Source organism: Anopheles ziemanni, chromosome 2, assembly GCF_943734765.1.
Source record: "Anopheles ziemanni chromosome 2, idAnoZiCoDA_A2_x.2, whole genome shotgun sequence".
Lineage (NCBI taxonomy): Eukaryota > Metazoa > Arthropoda > Insecta > Diptera > Culicidae > Anopheles > Anopheles ziemanni.
Genome location: NC_080705.1, coordinates 22,324,225 through 22,342,197, shown reverse-complemented (window position 1 = coordinate 22,342,197; position 17,973 = coordinate 22,324,225). Strand labels below are relative to the sequence as shown.

Here is a 17,973-nt window from a genome sequence, read left to right as displayed (position 1 = left end):
CGAGGCATTAACTCAGAGTCGGGAAAGTTCCAGCCAAATCGGCCGAGCTCAACAGATCTACAGGTCGGCTGATGTGTTATCGGTGTCTGGCCGCCGGTCCGGTCAACCGTAACCGAACGCCAACTAGTGAGGCCAACGCTGCTGCCGAGCAGGCACGAAATTACTTCTGCGCACAGAAAGATTAATGGTCGGCCTGAAGCCGGACCCGGGCTGGCTGAAGGGGCCTGACGTAAGGTGCAGGAAGCGCCTCCAGCGCGGACACGCCCGCCAACCTCCGGGCATGTCCCGGCGTGCGCGTAGTGTGAAATAATTAATATAAATTATTGTGATTTCCCTTACCACTCTCAAGGTTCCGATGGTTCGAGTTCGCCGAGTGCGAATGCTTAGGTTGATTCAGATTCAGCAGCATTGGCCACTTTACTTTCCTTCTTCCGTTCCTCGAAGCTTCTCGCATCGCATAATCGACATCCAGCGGCACTCCCCGGGCACCAGACGCGATCGCGTTCTGACGACCCGTCAAGCGCGTGTAAATATGCTACGGCTACAACTGACACGTTTGAATTATTGCTTCATCGAAGCTAAAGTGTCCAGTAAGCATCCTAAAATCAATCACAGATAATTGAATAATTTTGTTTGTAACAGTTTACCTTTCCTTTGCCACCGTATCGTCCGCTTCTTGCATTCCAAATTCTGTTTCCCAGGCACTGGCAGTACCATTTCCATTTCCTTGAGAAGTGCGATCCTCAAGAGGCGGATCTCTTCTGCTGAAGCGTTTCCCAGGGGAAACCGGAATCTCGACCACACTCTGCCCACCTGTCAAAACTTGGCATCCTGGCAAGCAGCACCCCCAGCCCACGGTGAAACCGGTTGGCTACCGGCGGGTGGGAGCGGTTCACACATCGTGTCCATATCTGTTAGCAGCTTGGTTGGTAGCCGCTGCAAAAGCCAGGCGCTCGCCCGGGCTTCTCCATATGACAGGCGATAATGTATCAAACCCGACGGCCGCTGACGGGAAAGGGTATCATTACGCGTTGCGCAAAGGCGAACGTCAACGCAGCGGCCAAGCTCCGGAGCTCACGTAGATTATCGCAATCAGCTACCTGGCTTTAATCGATTAGCCATTTACGCTCGGTCCGATAGCGACGGATTGGTTTGATTGGGCCAGGTGAAGCGAGCATATCGGACAACATATGACAATTCTATCTCATCATCTTATCGGTGAGCTGTCAAACTTTATCGGTAAATAAGTATCTAAAAGAGCTTGCATAAGATTGCGATATGATCGGGTAGGAATGAGTAATTGAAGTCCTAAGAAGAAGTTCCCTCCCGATTCCATGAATGTCTGGTGCTAGTACTAGTTACCGGAAGCAAAATCAGCGTGAGTAAGCACACGTGAGACCCTATCATTTTTGTCTACTTTCCACGTCTAGGGTGGCAGACATAGAATCATTCAACTCTGCTCTAATTCCCATCGATTGCAAACACAGCCACTCCAGTTCTCGAGCCTATCGCCCGAAGCAGTAGATCCGGTCATGGTGCGCCAATTACTGCCGGACATTGTTGTTGTTTGAATGAACGAAAGCAAACAAACAGTCCCGGGTCGCTCCAATTGCCGCTTATTACCCAAGCCTCAAGTTGCTCGAGCCGCTTCTCTTCTGGTCTACCGACTGGACTTATCGCTGAACTCAGCTGATTACCTCCGGTAGGTCGCTCGCCGTCTCACAAGGGAGTCAGCTTTCAATTAGATTTCAACATCATTCTAGCATTCATCGTGGTCGTCGGCGTGGCTCGTCACGGTTTCGGTCGTAACTAGACACAACTGCAACTGCTGCAGAACTCGGAATCGGGTAGACAACGCCCGAGAATACGTCACGACCTGTGTAGGAACCTTCCGATCGAATGAAGTGAAACATTGAACCATTCGGTGAGATCGTTCGGTAGCACGCTCGAATTACGCGAAATTGTAAACAAGGAAGTACGCGGAAGTGGTAGCAATTTCTCATGATCCAGGCTTGGAACCTTGCAGCCTAGGTTCTGTGTGGGCCGATCGAAAACGAAAAACCCACCATCGAAGAAATTGTAGTTCAACGTACTGCTCTGAAAGTTCTTCAAACCTGTGGCCGCGTGTGTTTGTTTGCCATTTGGAGCCTGGGAAATAGCCGAGAGTGAAGTTTAGCTGAATTAATGCGCTCTGTGATCCAATTTTAAGCCTAACCATGCGGTCCATCATGACTAACTGGGTACCGTGGCTTTGCGTTTTTCTACTACTGCCAAGTTTCTTCCGTCTTGTCCGTTCAGTTTCTCCGCCATCGGTCACGAGTGGATCAATAACGACCGTTGACAAACTGCAGCATAAGCTAGCGGCATCGAGGTTAGTTCCCGGTTATTGATGAAGCGCCGTTTTCACATTCCCGTCCCACAGGAGAACAATTCTGTGCTTAATTTACTTCGGTAATGATTATTTCATTAGCATAACCTTTGGGCTTAATGTTTTAACGGCCCTTCGGTTCCCGCTCTCCATCGACCGGCCTCCATGAAAACACTGTTTACCCCGTTGTCCGCTGTTTTTGGTGGAACAAATGAAACATTTTCCCACCGGTTCACCGGTCGCTTTTTAATTCGTCGCACTGGGGAGAGCCGGTGGATATTGCTTGAACCCAGCGGAAGACTTTAACGCCCAGAGCACGGCTGGTTCCACCCTAGTTCTTAGCGGTAATTACGGAAAACTTTGGGAACGCGACCAACGGACATTCGGTCGAGTATCGTTCGGGCAGCGGGAAAAGTAGGCGAGCAACACTTGGATCCGAAGGAAACATTGTTGGGGGAATCGGAAATTAAGTCGCCTCATCAAGCATGTACATTTTTAATCATGGGACACACGTAGCCCTCCAAGGATTATGAAACTAGGTGTTTGTCCTGGGAAGACATCCTTGAGAAAAGGGAAAAATTATCCATGTTTTCTTTTAATGCATTTCCCTTAAGTGATGTCCTGGCGAATGCATTCACCACCCTACCGACACTCTCCAACGGTCATTTAGGCTTCACGGTTTTTGGTGATGCAGTTTACATGGCCACCCTGTACAACGGAGCTGGAGGTTTAAGCCATCGGGCCCGCATTCCAAACGTCGCGAATCTGCGCCTCCAAAATGGGTGCTATGACGGAACGACCTTAAACTGCACACTCACACTCAACACAGCGCAAGGACTGTTTCAGGTGGAGGGCGTTTTCGGTGCCCCAAATTCGAGCTACCGGGTGGTTCATCGGGTATTTCCCCACGCATACTATCGGCGCCTGATCGTTAATCAGGTTCTCATCGAGCGGCTTTCGGCGGGCACTGGTAAGGATGCAGTTACTCCTGCACACATGGGTTTGTTTGTTTTTTGTGCTTAAAGGGCGTAGAAACAATGTATGCAAATTTATGCACCGAGGACGTAGTGTGTGGGAACAGGAAGTCAAACCGCAAGCAATGTGATCCATAACATTAATTTATTCACTCAGAGCATGTTGTGTTGAACCCATTCGGAGGGTTTTAAACGTTCTTCTTGTGTGCATTAAGGTGCGATCCTTTTATTCCCACGGCTCTATGGACACCTGCTTGATTGTAAAAAGGATACCTTTGAATATGACATTAAAATTGACCTTAAACATGGTAGAAAATTGTAAAATATTCAAAGGTAAAATAGCTAAGTAGAATAGCTTCATCGTTTACCCATAATGTTCAACCGACCATAAAAAAGCCCCTTCATGGCATAAGTCACCAGAACACTTTTCTCTGAAAACCCCGTAATAACAAAATCATACCTCAGGTACCGCATTATGATTAACTTCAAACGATCCTCACCGGTTCCTTAAGGTCAGTGAAAATGATACACTTGCCTGCAACGATCGTTTCCGTCCTTTCCGTGCAGCAATTAAGCCACCCGAGCGCCAACCTTTCATTACATCCAAAACTTTGCCTCATTACGAGGCGTAAAACATTCAATCTCGATCTCTGCTCGTTCCAGGCCCTGACATCGTGGTACACCTGAGCCCTCCGGTACCTTTCACCAGCGAAGACGTTCGCTTTCAGCCCGCCCGAACGTTTCGCGTTCACTCGAGCTCATCCTTTTCGGAGATAATTTATCAACGGTGTGGACGCACGGTGGAGGTGGAAAGTCGTACCTATCAGCCGGAAACGAGGCCGGTGTGTGTCGTATGGAATCACGTTCCAGAACGGCTGACCCTGGCGGGGGACGGCGAGCGCAAGGTGTCGTTTCAATTTGTGATGGCGGTTGATGGAGATGAGGTCGTCGCACGACAGGAACTAAGAACTGGTATGGAACACCCGAACCGCTACAAGAATGGATGAGTTGCCTCAAAGAAAGGGCCCCATTTCTACTCTCATTTACATTGTCCATTCCGTTATGCTCATTTTGGTTTTCGGTAATCCGGAAAAGAAAGCATTCGTTTATTCCTTACACCGATGCGCGCTTTCCAGTGGGACACGGAACATTTCCTCCGGCGCTTTAAATCGCTTCACGCTTCGTGAAGATCGTGCCCAACTTTCCTAAGCCCCAAAACCAAAACCCCTTCGGGATGGGATGGCCAGCAGCTGGAACAGCACGAACAGCAAACATCCATCAGCAAGCACTGATCGCTATCGCACCGAATAACATAATTCACAGCACTCCTGCAATCGGCGGAAGAGTTACTGCGCGCGCATACATCACTGTGGGGCTCCTTCTGGGATCGCACGGACATCCTAACGACCGGAAGCGGAGAACCGTTACAGCGCACCGTACGGGCGAGCATATTTTATCTGGTCAGCAACTTCCCGTTCGAGGAGAGCTACAAGGCGTCCCCCGGGCCATTCGGGGGTCTCAGCCCGACCGGGTTGGGGCGTGGCGGTGGAGCTAGCTACCTCGACGACTACGAGGGCCACTCGTTTTGGGACACGGAGATTTGGATGCTGCCCGTGCTCAACCTTATCGATCCGTGGTACGGCCGGCTGCTGGTCAACTATCGCTCGGGGTTACTCGAGGTGGCGCACGATTTGGCTGCCGAAGGGGGCTACGCAGGAGCTCGGTAAGTATTTGACGTCACCGGGCGAAAAAGGGTGTCAACTGACACACTCATTGACAACGTACAGATTTCCCTGGGAAAGCGGGTACACCGGTGTGGAGGTAACGCAACCTTGCTGCCCGGAGGTTGCCGAGTATCAGCATCACATCACCGGCGACGTAAGCTACGGCCTGAGGCACCATTTCGCCACGACGCAGGATCTCGTATGGCTGCAGGAGTCCGGCTGCCGGATGGCGCAGGAAATTGTCGATTTCTGGTCCAGTCGACTGTCCTTCAACTACACCGGCACCGGGCAGTACGACATTGCCGGTGAGTAGAAGATGCTCGCCAGCTCGCGGGCACAACCATCCGCGCCTTAAGGTGCAGGAAATTCATAGACCCCATGAGTTGTGTTCCTTCTAATCACTTCTTCCCAACAGTCGGTAACAGGCTTTTCTTCTGCTTGTATCCCCCCGTTTTATGATCGCACCCATCGCAGCGGTAATGGGACCGGATGAGGATCATGAAAATGTAACCAACAACGCGTACACGAACGTGATCGCCGGCTACGCTTTGTATTTTGGCGAGTAAGTATCTCCAAACGTCTTTGGCGTCCCGTCAGAATTGGATGCTTCTCAGCCGTGTTCCCACCGATCCGGAACAACGGACGGGAGTACCTGGACCCCGACGCCATGCGGGTTATTCCCAACGCCTAACAACTACTCCTCCCCGAAGAAGGAACGACGCACCGTGGTTGTAGGTTCCCTCGATTAATTAGATTGAAAATGGACAAGTCATATAACGACGTCGTCCCTCCGTTTCCTAACTTGATATTGTTAGACACTAGACTGAAAACTCCTCCTACAACCAACCCTGCAGCCGTCGGGCGGCTTGTTACGTTCCAAAGAGATCCAAATCACTCAGGTTGCCGGTTGGAGAAAATGGCTAACACCAAGTTCTCTCACCTCGTAGCTGCTAGACACATTCCGAACATGCGGCTACTTCCGCGTCTAGTGACGTCAAACAGATTTATGCGTAACGGCACCTTTCATCAGGCCGAAGACAATGTGGAGACGTTAGAAAGCGTTTGTAACAGTCGGAGACATTTCACTGAACCACTCTGGTCGTAATCTGATTAAAATTATAAACCAACGAAATGACAGCCATCCGGCACATGCTTCCGGGAATGTGTTCATGTTTCCGGCCCTCTGCAGTGGCTGCAGGATCTGCACAGCTTATTTACTCAGTGCTGGTCCTCGACGCAAACAAACGACCATAAGTTGTCGGCAGTGTAAAGTATAGTTTAGTACCCAAACAACGTGGGGAATGAAATCTTAGCTCCAAACCCAACGCTGAAAACGTTCCTGGAGCAAATGGGGAAGAAAAAAAAATATCTATATATAGACATATGCCCATCCGAAATGGAGCTTCAACCGGTTCGACCAGGAAGGCCAGGAATTGGGAACTGCGTGAAGCCCGCCCGTTTCCGCCCTTTCGACAGGCGCGGTCGGTTGTAAATTAATGTTATGTGTTTTTAATGTACCACCGGGGGCTCGCTCGAGAGGTTCGGCCCCAAAATCTGAACAAACCACGCACCAAAAGTCGGATGCGCGTGCGAAACGGTGAACCCAGTTATTAATCGGGAGTGAAACGCGTTTCGCTGGGGTTGCGCGATGGGAGGATCCGTGTTTCATTAATTGATTCATCCTTCCTCTTTTTTATGTACTTCTGCACAATCGAGTATCGAAACGGGAGGTGGATAGATACACAGCAAAAGAAAGGCAGCTAAATATAGATGCTAAATAGCTCCTTCAGGGCGATATCACTTGATGATTGACACGGAATGTATGGCGCCGTTGATATAAATCAGCTTTTCATCATGCAACCATGCTTTCCGATTATAGCTTTGTCAGCTGTCTGTGTAACAATGGTGCAAGCGTCGGGTCGCGTAACCGTAGCGCTATCGCACGCCGTATCAAACTCCCCTACGATGACATCAGGGATTATCATCCGCAGTTCGAGGGCTACCGGCCCGGGACGGTAATAAAGCAGGCCGACACGGTACTCCTAGGCTTTCCGCTGCAGTATCCCGGCCTAACACCGTCCACCCGCAGCAACGATCTGCGGACGTATGAATCGGTAACGCGCTCAACCGGTCCCGCAATGACCTGGGCAATGCACGCCATAAACCACCTGGACCTGGGCGAGCTGGAGCAGGCGGCCATAAACTTCAACCACAGCTACCAACCGTACGTTCGCGGTCCGTTTCACGTCTGGTACGAGCTGCAGCAACCGGAAACGGGCGCACAGAACTTTCTCACCGGGGCCGGCGGGTTCCTGCAGGCCATCCTCTTTGGATACGTCGGAGTTCGCGTACATCTGGACAGTCTGGAAATACGTGGTACAATGAGCGAATCCCCAATGGAACTGAAGGCCCCCGGGAGCTCTAGTATTACCGCGAAAGGTTTGCGTTATCTCGGAGCGCTTATCACGATAGTTAAAACGATCAACCAATCGGAAGTGGTAGTGACTAACCTGGAAACAGCACTAACGATAGAATTCACTGGAGAGGACATCGCAACCGATGTGATGGTTAATGTAACATGTAAGATTTGGCAATTTAAGATTATTCATCATTTGATTCCTTTTCCCGTCTTTCATTTTCAGACTTATTAAATAATAGAACTGCCATCATCCGCCCAAAGCATGATCCTTATCGAGGTTGTGAACTACCGGAAGATCTCATAGGGAGTAACATGTAAACATAACGTGAAAATGTTTTATTTGTTTTCCTGCTACAATTCCTAGTTCGCGCACATGTTAACAGGCCAACAAGTTGTTCAACACCAATGTTACCAATATTAGATTCATCGCCCTTATCAGTAACTGATTAGATTTCCCAAAAAAAAGGAAAGGGACTCCCCCAAACTGCTCACAATTGTCATGTATCTGTAACGATAGCCAACATTCCCAAAGCATAGATTGTACTGGAGAAAACAGTACCAAACCCCCGCCGGTTCGTTTCCGGTCCACTAAGCTTCCAAAAACGTGTTCCCCTCTATGGTGACACATAGCTTTGTCTCGTGTATTTTTCGAAATAAATTTTATCGCGGAATAGAATCGATCGAAAAATTGCTACAATAAACGCCTTCGCCTGGGGGATGAGTAAACGTCACATACCGATTACGATTAGCGATCGATAAGCCTGTTTTTGGTGAGACAAACAATGGCAGCATGTATCAATTACCGCTGCCAATTCCTTATCGGGTTTACTTGGGCCCATATCTTATCAGGTGTTCGATTGTGCGTTCGTCTACGGTCTTTGCGCTATAAGGCTAAGGTATGTGCCGGCGACGAGTTCAGTACTGAGCAACCAACGCTCGATAGAAATTGTGTAACCACCCCGACGAAGGGGTCGACTTGAAACGGCAAGATGACAATCCGTCTAGTGATATCGGTTCCCTTAGTGGGTCTTCTGCTCGTTGGCGCTGTCCTAAGCCAGATGACCTCCAGCGATGGGAGCTACAAGTTTCAAAGCCCCCGCCAGCTACCGGACGCATCGGTGATGCCAACGTTGGCCAACGGGGAGATAGGACTGGTAGCGTACGGAGAATACGTGCACCTGAACGGCGTTTACAATGGGCTCGGAGGGCAGTCACACCGGGCGCGTGTGCCAAACTACGGCAACATCCAGCTAGCCAACTGTGCTCCAACAAACGGGGTACCTCCGACACAATCCTGCACCTATCAGCTGGACATGAAGGAGGGCAAGTTTGTGACGGTCGACGAAAACGGTGGTAGCGACTATCGGGTGATTCATGAAATGTACCCCCATCGGTACTACGATATGGTGCTGGTGAACAGTGTCCGAGTGCAGCGGCTCGGTTCACAGGGAACGATCCAGGCCCGACTGCTCCAAATTCCCGGTATGCTGAGCCCTGATGTCAATATGTCTCCGAGCGGTGAGTTTACGGTTTCCGGAGTGACTTACCAGCAGGTGTGCGGTTCCACGGTTCAGGTGGAGCACCCGGACATTCAAAGGTTTGGCCACACCGTTTGCGTAACCTACCCGACCGTACCGGAGTACGTGGAGCTTCTGCCAGACAGCATGGCTAAAGAGGTCACCCTCTTCACGGTATTCACGGCTACAGCAGAGGAAGGCCAACGAGTGATTGGCGTCATCGCTGGTTTATCTGATGCTCGAGTTAATGAACTGCACCTTACCGAGATGCAACGGCTCTGGGAACGATATGACATAGCGGTCGAGGGTAACAGTCAACTTGATCGCGTCATCAAGGCGAGTGCGTTCTACCTATTCAGTTCATTACCGTCACATAGTACGGTGCAGTCCAGCGTACGGCGTCCATTCTACGGGCTTGCACCGGCTGGGCTTGGACGTGGTGGTTTCGTCGAGCAGGAATACCAGGGTCATAGCTTCTGGGACACGGAGATCTGGATGTACCCTGCCATCCTGATGGTGGATCCTGTCAATGCCCGCAAAGTCCTATCATACCGCACCACCGTAGCTTCCGGGGCTGCAATGAATGCGGAAAAGAATGGCTTTGCTGGCATACAGTTCCCTTGGGAGTCGGCCTTTACCGGAACCGAGGTAACACCGGATTGCTGTCCGGAGGTGGTCAACTTTCAGCATCACATCAGTGCCGATATTGTGTTTGCGGCACGACAGTACTTCTACGCCACCGGTAACATGGACTGGTTGCGGACGGATGGCTGTCCGCTTGCCAGCAAAACGGCACAGTTCTGGATGAGCCGAGTGCACTACAATAACGTTACCGATTTGTACGAAATCCGGAACGCCATGGGACCAGACGAGGACCATGAGAACGTTGCGAACAACGCGTTCACCAACGTGATGGCTGCGCACAATCTGTTTTTTGGAGAGTTTACTAGCTGCTACTGCAACCGTAATACGGACAGTGATGATATGCGTAAGGAGATGCTGCAGGTCGCCAGGGGTCTGACGCTTCTGTATGATGCTGAGAGAGACTTTCACCCGCAGTATGAAGGATATCAAACGGGTACCTTGATCAAGCAGGCCGACACCGTGCTCCTCATCTATCCCTTGCAGTATCCAATGAATGTGTAAGTAGAGCGAAGCGGATCATCTCATGCGATCGCTAAACCAATTGGTGTCACTTTCTTACAGTACAACGAAAGCAAACAACCTTCGCATATACTCTGAAGTTACGCGTCCAAATGGACCCGCGATGACCTGGGCCATCCACACCATCGGCCACTTGGAGCTCGGGCAGCTGCCAGATGCGGCCAATATGTTTGAAAAGAGCTACAGTCAGTACCTCCGGCAACCGTTCAATGTGTGGAGCGAAAATGGCAACAATGAACCGGGTGCTGGCAACTTCATTACCGGTGCCGGTGGTTTCCTGCAGTCCATCATCAACGGATACGCAGGTGTGCGCCTCTATCAGGATCGGCTGGAAATCAAAAATGCTCGCCCAACGCCCAACACGAACGCGTTGATCATTCCGACCATCGAGTACCGAGGCGTTCGGTTTTCGTTGACCGTACGATCAAATGAGTTCGTTCTGTCTTTCAAAACTGGCCCCGTGGAAGAAGTGAAGCTGTTGGTCGATAAGCAAGTACAATCTATCTGCAGCAACTGTAACTGTAAGTATCAGCTGATCGAGCTGCTTCCTAGCGCTCATTTTTTAATTTTACTTGCATTCTGCACCTGACAGATACTGCCAAAACGGAAGCCAGTCTTGAACTGGTTCAAGACCAGACCTTCAACGGATGTAAACTTCGACCGACCACGCTCGGCACTAAAGTTGCTGATCAAAGCGATTCTGCAACAGCTGTACAGTCCACATCGATGGCGTTTGTATCACTTGTTGCATGTTTCTTATTACGAAAACTTTTCTAATTTAAAGCTATTAGGTCATTTTTCAATAAAATAAACTTCTATTTTGATCGTGAAATGACGTATTTTTATTTTCGTGCAGATGCGATCAGCCTTTCGAGAGAAAAAAGGTTTTTCAAATTTTTGTATTTAAAAAATATCATTTCGTTTTCGTTTGAATCTGACAGCATTGAGCAGGGTTGTGTCTAAGGCTAGTGTTTAAATCTGTCACTTCGAAACTGACGGCACTACACGTCAGCGGATCGAAAGAAAACACCGGTCTATTATTTTGAACCGTGCATAGGAAAATGTTATCATTTATCAGTGAAAGATGTTGCTCTTGACTTTGTTTGCCTTCGTTTTACCTGCACTTTCGACCGCCGGAAATGACTACAACTTCCTCTTCAATGCTACGAAGTAACTATTACGTGGTGGAGATGTTTCCCAGCGAGTGTACAAAACATTTTACGCTTCCAGACTACCAAACAAAGCAGTAACACCAACGCTCGCCAATGGACACCTGGGGTTCGTGGTGTACGGTGACGCGGTGCATCTGAACGGTGTATATAATGGGCTCAAAGGGGTCAGCCATCGAGCCCGCATTCCCAACTTTGCCAACATTCAGCTCGCCAACTGTTCCTCGTTGCTGGTGCAGCCGAAAAACTGCCGATACCAGTTGGACATGCGAAACGGTGCGTTCCGTACAACACTAGAGGACCCGGCTGGTGGGTACCGGGTTGTGCATGAAGTATATCCCAATCGACACTTTGACCAAACGATCGTTAATCGGGTACACCTTCAAAGGCTCGCGTCGGAGAAAACGGTTGAGATCGAAGTGCGTCAGCTAACCGGTTCCAAAAGCGATGACCTGACGCTGGATCCAATCGACACGATGAACATCGGAGGAGAGGTGTACTTCCTCATGTGCGGCCGTACCAAGCAAGTCGAGGATCCCAAGTATCAAAAGGAAGGACATCCGATCTGCGTTGCGTACAAACAAATCCCGCGTAAGCTGACGCTCGAGACCGGTGAAACTGACCGGGAGTTTGTTTACTTTACAATATTCACCCATTCCAAGCAAGAGGCAGAGAGGGAGCTTAATGGGTTGAAAAAGCATGACCACCAACGGTTGCATCGGCTCGAGATGGATCGCATGTGGCACAAGTATGGCATCCGGGTGGAAGGCAACGATCGGCTTGACCGTGTCGTTAAAGCTAGTGCCTTTTATCTATCGAGTTCGCTTCCATCCCAGGCCACCTTCCAACCCGCCAGCTATCCATTCTACGGCCTCTCTCCTTCCGGTCTGGGTCGAGGCGGTAAAGAATTAGCCGAGTACCAAGGGCACAGCTTTTGGGACACGGAAATGTGGATGTTCCCACCGATTCTACTGCTCGATCCACAAAACGCCCGCAAACTGCTCCACTATCGGACACTCGTAACCGAAGCGGCCGCAGATTACGCCCGTAGCAACGGTTACGAGGGTTGGCAGTATGCCTGGGAGTCGGCGTTTACCGGACGTGAGGTAACGCCCGACTTTTGCCCGCAAGTTCCGGAGTACCAGCATCACATAACGGCGGATATTGCATATGCCGCCCGGCTCTACTACTACGCCACGGGGGATCTCGAGTGGTTGCGGACGGATGCGTGTCGGTTGGCTTACGAAACGGCACGATTTTGGCGGAGTCGGGTTGATTACAATCCGGAGACGGATACTTTCGATATTGGTCGAATTATGGGTCCAGATGAGGATCACCACAATGTCACGAACAGTATTTATACGAACGTGGTGGCGGCACATAATCTGTTCTTTGGAGCGTTCGTTGGATGCCACTGTCGGGATGCGCTGCCGGGAGTGACGGAGGATGATCTCCAGGAGTTCCTAAAGGTAGCCCGGAGTATTTCTCTACCCTACAACGCACAATATGATGTACATCCACAATACAAAGAGTACACTTTCGGTACGCAAATTAAACAAGCGGATGTGGTGCTACTTGGGTATCCGCTAGAGTTCCCCATGAAACAGTAAGCCTTGCAAAATGTGGACCAATGTGCGACTGTAATTGACACCCCTTCTACTGTTTCTCACCTTAGGTCCACCAAAGCAAACAACCTTCGACTCTACTCGATGGTGACACGTCCCGATGGTCCCGCGATGACCTGGGCCATGCACACGATCGGCCACCTAGATCTAAACGAAATGGACCAAGCGGCCGCCATGTTCCGGCGGAGCTACCAAAAAAACCTACGTGCCCCATTCCACGTGTGGAGCGAAAATGCCGAAGGTGGTGACGGTGCCGGAAACTTTATAACCGGTGCCGGTGGATTCCTTCAATCACTCATTAACGGGTACGCTGGGGTGCGATTGCGCCACCGGCAGCTGGTGATAGGCAACCCACGGCTTCCTCCGGGAACGACGAGACTGTTCCTGCCGGAACTTAATTTCGCCGGGGTACAGTTTTCCCTCGACATCGTAGCGAACGGTTTCCGGGTCACGTTTGGGCGCGGTGAGGCGGGGGCGTTCGAAAAACTCACCCTTCTGGTGGACAGCATCGAGCGAAACTTCTTCGAAGGTTGTGAATGTAAGTAGAACTAAGCTGTGTTGTTTCTTTTCCATTCCTATAAATAATAATTGATATTCTTATCTCCTTCTCCCTAGATTCCGGAACGACTGACGCTGTTCTGTTGCTACGACAGGATCAAGGGGAGCAGGCGGACGAACATCAGGAAACGTGCACCCTGCACGATACCGTCCTTGGCATGCGATTGGCCGATCAGGAAGGAAGGCTCATTACCACCGCGCAGCTCATAGCGATTTCGTTGGCAATCGGGCTGCTCGGTGTGTTGTACAGTGTTCGTGCAGCACTGAAAAGTCGTACTGCCGGAAAGGCAACGGAAAAAGATAAACTTGGCAAAAAAATTCGCAAAAAGCAGAAGGCAACGAAAGCGAGTAAATAACGGGACAAAATAAATCAACTTTCGGCGTTAAATTTAATAGTTTAAAAAATGAACTGCTTTAAGACGATTTTTCTTGGAACATCCAAAGACGCTCCAGCATAATCCAGAGTAGCATTTCTTTTGTGTTCGGTACAAATATTACAGGGTTATCATTCAACGCTTTACTCGTTGTGACCAAAACAGTAAATTATCGCGTACCGTATGTCTGAATCGCATTTCACTACGGTTGAATCGGCTGGATTTTTTCCGGAAAAATATACCGGCCGCATAGTGTATTTCCTTGAGGGAGGATTAATATAGTCAGCCTATCATGTGGTTTTGGTGCTCTCGGTTTATCCAAATGTTACTTTATTCAATCATGTTTTTATATTCTAAGATCAGAAGAATTCACAAGAAGAATAGACAAATCACACACGTTTGCTAGTAGTTCGCTGCACACTAGTCGGAAAGGGGAAGAGAACCGGACTTGGCAGCACTAGCGCTTCTGCTTCACGATGCTCGTGGTCTGCTTGGTTCCGCTCAGCACAATGTAGGGCGATTGCGTTTCCTTCTGTTTCGCCTGCAACATGTTGAGTGTGCCGAGTGGCGTATCGGTGGAGCTCATCTTTTTCATCAGCTGAAAAAAGCACAAACGGAAAAGAAGGAGCTCAATAAAATGTGTTATCACCCAAGACCGACGACAGCGTCACTTACCCCCTCCTGTTCGCTCTTCTTTAACCGCTTCTCGATCTTGTTCTTGCCCGGACCCTTTCCGTGGAACTTGTGCGAAAGGTAGCGGAACGCTTCCTTCTGCGTCAGCAGGTGGCCATTGTCGTCGATGTAGTCCAGCTTGACGTTCGGTTTGAACGTTTCCTTCTCCTTAAACTCCATGATCGGACCGGCATACCGATCGCGCCGCGAGTACTTGTCATTCTCCTCGCCGTAGTTCTTGTCCTCGATCGAATAGTTTTGCGCCTGAAGGTGCGCAAACCGCGCATTGCTTGGCCGATTGCTTTCTTCCCGCTCGAGGTAACCCTTCGATTGGGCCAGTTTCAACGCACCGGCCACACTAAGCGCCACATCCGGTTCCTCGTCGAGGATGGCGACTTCCTCGACGTTCTTCAGCTCGCGGCTGCCGGTAGTATCCTCCTGTTCCTGCTCGGTGTTAACCGAGTTCCACGTACCACCATGCCGGTGATCGTGCCGCCGGGACGTTCCGGCACCCTCGTCCGGGTCGGAATCCATCCCATCGTGATCGCTTCCACTGTCGCGCTCGAAGTCCATCATTTCGTTCGGATCTTCCTCACGATTGCCGGCCGTGCCGTACGTCGGGATGTCACCGAGTGTGCGGCAAAACTCGGCCGTTGAGTTGAGCAGCATCGCACCGTGATGGTCTTGCTGCTCGCCACCACTATCCGGCTCCTCCTTCACCTCGCTCTTTACGCGTTCCGGATCGATCGGAAGCGCCTTCGAGATGATCGCTTCCTTCTGCTTCAAACGACGCGCTTTCTGTAACACCGCCTGCAGATCTTCGTCGTCCTCGACCGTGTCTTCCAGCTTCACCGTGCTCAGATCCTCCAGCATGGCCGGTGTATCATCGGTGACCAGTATGTCTGCGGCACGTGCACGAACACTCTTCCGCTCCTGGGTCGTTCCGGAGGATCGTTCGCTTCGCTTCGATCGCGATCCCAGATCGGCCAATGTTTCCTCTTCCGGTAGCGAGGCGAGCAGATCGTCCGCCCGTAGCTTTTGCCGTATCTTGCGGACCTTCTTTTTGGGTTTCTTGAACGAGGCCAGTTCCGTTTCGGTGAAATAGTCGGACACGAGCGAAAGTGGAGTCGTTTCAAGGGAGTCGAGCTTTTTCCTGTCCAGCTTTGTCTTGATTTCCAGCAGCCGTCGCTTCTCCTTTGCCTCCTGTTCTGCATTCGTGCCGATCACGAAGCTACTCTTGCGATGGCCCTCGATCTCTTCGTTGTACTTTCCGAGAATTTCACGCTGCTTCGGTTGCCCGAACTCGTCCACCTCATCCTGACAGTACACATCGTAGCCGTAGTGTTGCGGATTGGCCTTCCGGTTCTCCACGCTACGCTTGTACCGCTCGTCGTCCATCATGTTCACGTTCACGAGCGTATCGCCCGCTTCCTCGTCCAGCACGTTTGCATCCTTGAGCGTTAGGATAACCTGCCGGCCTTCCGTGAACGCTTCCACATCGTGCTCCACGCGCAACCCCTGTAGATCACGATCACGGTACGACTGCTCCCTCCGACGGGGTTGCCTTTGGCGGACGGAGGATGATTCGGCTTCCTCCACGTCACCCGAAACCAGCTCCTCGTCCATCTGATCCAACTGACGTGCTCGCTCGGCCGCTTCCCGCTTCAACCGGTCCTTGTCGCGTGACTTTGCTACCCAATTTTTCAGGTCATCCACTTCCTCCTCCTCACCCAGCGTCTTCAGACGTTTCAGTTTCTCCTCGATTGCGCGCTTCTCCCGCCGTTCGGCCAACTTTTCACGTATCTTTTCCTCTTGCGAAGTTTCCTTCAGGTTCTTTGCCGGTTTGTGGTAGAACTCACCCCAATCGTCCTTGATTTTGTCGTAGTTTTCGGACTCATTACGTCCACCTTCACCGCTGCTGGTGGTGGCCGCTTTAGACGACGAGCTCGGTCCGGTGCTGCTAACATCCAGTGGACGTAGTCCGAGTTTAGCGCGCAGCTTGTTCGTTTCCTCGATCGACAACACATCACCGGCACCGTTTTCCGGGATCGGCGATACCGATCGCTTCCGGTTGGTGGATGATGACGATGATGATGATGCTTTCGGTGCCGGTGGGGGAGATGGTGAACGCTGGCGTCTCTTCGACGATCCTTCGGATGTCGACGGACCAACGTCCAGTGGACGTAGTCCGAGCTTAGCGCGCAGTTTGTTGGTTGCTTCAACTGAAAGGACGTCACCGGCACCATTCTCCGGGATCGGTGACACCGAACGTTTGCGGGAAGAGGACGATGTCTTCGGTGGAGGCGGGGGAGATGGTGATCGATGGCGCCGCCTCGAGGACGATTCCGGTTGAACCTTGGATGGACCAACATCAAGAGGGCGAAGGCCCAACTTTGCTCGCAATTTGTTTGTCTCCTCCACGGAAAGCACATCGCCGGCACCGTTTGCTGGAATCGGCGACACGGAACGTTTCCTTGAGGACGATGAGGACGCCTTCGGTGCTGGTGGGGGTGTCGGTGATCGACGACGCTTCTGTACCTGCGGTGGTGGTGGTGGCGATGGTGGAGCGGCCTTCTCTGCGTCCGGCGATTTACGCGCACTGATCGACGGTGGAGGTGGCGGAGGCGCGCTGGTCTCTTCCAGTGGCACCTCCACACAGTCCGAGCTGTCCGAGTCATCGTCGACGGCGTTCACCGCACCCCCGTCGTAGTTCGCACGTTCGCCGCGACCATGTTCGCGACCCGACGATGACTGCTGATGCCGATGGTGGTGGTGCTGCCTGTGCTCACTGCGATCTCGCTTGTGCTTCTTGTGCCGGCGCCGTTCCGTGCCGCCATCGTTGTAACTTTCGTGGTCCTCCGAGTACGAACGGGAACGATGGTCCAGCTCGCGTTCCCGGTCGTACCGTGGTGAACGGCTACGCGAACGACTACGCGAACGACGTTTATGCTTTTTAGAATCTCGTTTATGCTTTTTTGATGATGAACCCATGGCTGTTGTTACCTGTTTCGTGTACGGAATGCTAGAAAACCCTGTGCTTCTTTTCCACAACGATGCGATCTATGTTTTCACTCCAAAACACCAAACACTGGGTAATCACTTTTTTCACCAGAATGGTGGTTTGACAGGAATGTCACACGGATGACAGCTTTTTGGAAACGCCAACGACCGAGACGGATTTTTTAGGGGATTTAAAAATTATTGTACCATTCAATCACATCTCATCTTTAAAACAAAACAGAAAACATTAATTTTGGAACCATTGGGTACCAATTTTTCATTAATACAATTCTGTACGCGATTGCAAACCGATGGCTTTGAAAAACGTACAGTGCAGCCTCTATGCAGTAGTGCTTTGGCATAGAACAGGGAATTGAAAACCTTGAATAATATGATTCTCATAAATGAT

General features: G+C 50.9%; 4 protein-coding genes across 4 annotated transcripts; 3 read left to right on the top strand and 1 right to left on the bottom strand.

Annotated features, from left to right (window-relative positions):
* Nucleotides 1–2,228: 2,228 nt before the first annotated feature.
* LOC131293187 (protein-glucosylgalactosylhydroxylysine glucosidase-like) lies at nucleotides 2,229–7,803 on the top strand. The gene is made up of 8 exons (XM_058321266.1): nucleotides 2,229–2,371; nucleotides 2,983–3,338; nucleotides 4,006–4,314; nucleotides 4,666–5,065; nucleotides 5,130–5,371; nucleotides 5,541–5,628; nucleotides 6,946–7,646; nucleotides 7,709–7,803. Exons 1-8 carry the CDS (start codon nucleotides 2,229–2,231, stop codon nucleotides 7,801–7,803), a joined length of 2,334 nt encoding a protein of 777 aa, XP_058177249.1.
* A 671-nt stretch (nucleotides 7,804–8,474) lies between these two features.
* LOC131282120 (protein-glucosylgalactosylhydroxylysine glucosidase-like) lies at nucleotides 8,475–10,943 on the top strand. The gene is made up of 3 exons (XM_058311517.1): nucleotides 8,475–10,144; nucleotides 10,209–10,687; nucleotides 10,759–10,943. Exons 1-3 carry the CDS (start codon nucleotides 8,475–8,477, stop codon nucleotides 10,941–10,943), a joined length of 2,334 nt encoding a protein of 777 aa, XP_058167500.1.
* A 307-nt stretch (nucleotides 10,944–11,250) lies between these two features.
* Nucleotides 11,251–13,874, top strand: LOC131294930 (protein-glucosylgalactosylhydroxylysine glucosidase-like). Its single transcript, XM_058322985.1, has 4 exons — nucleotides 11,251–11,336; nucleotides 11,397–12,941; nucleotides 13,011–13,498; nucleotides 13,576–13,874. Exons 1-4 carry the CDS (start codon nucleotides 11,251–11,253, stop codon nucleotides 13,872–13,874), a joined length of 2,418 nt encoding a protein of 805 aa, XP_058178968.1.
* Nucleotides 13,875–14,270: 396 nt separating this feature from the next.
* On the bottom strand, nucleotides 14,271–17,626 carry LOC131283707 (U4/U6.U5 tri-snRNP-associated protein 1). The gene is made up of 2 exons (XM_058312793.1): nucleotides 14,568–17,626; nucleotides 14,271–14,490 (listed from the first exon to the last, which is right to left on the bottom strand). Exons 1-2 carry the CDS (start codon nucleotides 17,553–17,555, stop codon nucleotides 14,350–14,352), a joined length of 3,129 nt encoding a protein of 1,042 aa, XP_058168776.1. The 5' UTR covers nucleotides 17,556–17,626; the 3' UTR covers nucleotides 14,271–14,349.
* Nucleotides 17,627–17,973: the final 347 nt, after the last annotated feature.

Excerpts from the sequence above, each read along its gene's own strand:
- LOC131293187 (XM_058321266.1), top strand. The coding sequence starts at position 2,229 with ATGACTAACTGGGTACCGTGGCTTTGCGTTTTTCTACTACTGCCAAGT. Across the intron at positions 3,339-4,005 it reads GCGGCTTTCGGCGGGCACTG|GCCCTGACATCGTGGTACAC; the intron begins GTAAGGATGCAG and ends TGCTCGTTCCAG. Across the intron at positions 5,629-6,945 it reads TACGCTTTGTATTTTGGCGA|CTTTGTCAGCTGTCTGTGTA; the intron begins GTAAGTATCTCC and ends TTCCGATTATAG.
- LOC131282120 (XM_058311517.1), top strand. The coding sequence starts at position 8,475 with ATGACAATCCGTCTAGTGATATCGGTTCCCTTAGTGGGTCTTCTGCTC. Across the intron at positions 10,145-10,208 it reads TTGCAGTATCCAATGAATGT|TACAACGAAAGCAAACAACC; the intron begins GTAAGTAGAGCG and ends ACTTTCTTACAG. Across the intron at positions 10,688-10,758 it reads TATCTGCAGCAACTGTAACT|ATACTGCCAAAACGGAAGCC; the intron begins GTAAGTATCAGC and ends TGCACCTGACAG.
- LOC131294930 (XM_058322985.1), top strand. The coding sequence starts at position 11,251 with ATGTTGCTCTTGACTTTGTTTGCCTTCGTTTTACCTGCACTTTCGACC. Across the intron at positions 11,337-11,396 it reads TTCCTCTTCAATGCTACGAA|ACTACCAAACAAAGCAGTAA; the intron begins GTAACTATTACG and ends TTACGCTTCCAG. Across the intron at positions 13,499-13,575 it reads CTTCTTCGAAGGTTGTGAAT|ATTCCGGAACGACTGACGCT; the intron begins GTAAGTAGAACT and ends CCTTCTCCCTAG.
- LOC131283707 (XM_058312793.1), bottom strand. The coding sequence starts at position 17,555 with ATGGGTTCATCATCAAAAAAGCATAAACGAGATTCTAAAAAGCATAAA. Across the intron at positions 14,491-14,567 it reads AGAAGAGCGAACAGGAGGGG|CTGATGAAAAAGATGAGCTC; the intron begins GTAAGTGACGCT and ends TGCTTTTTTCAG.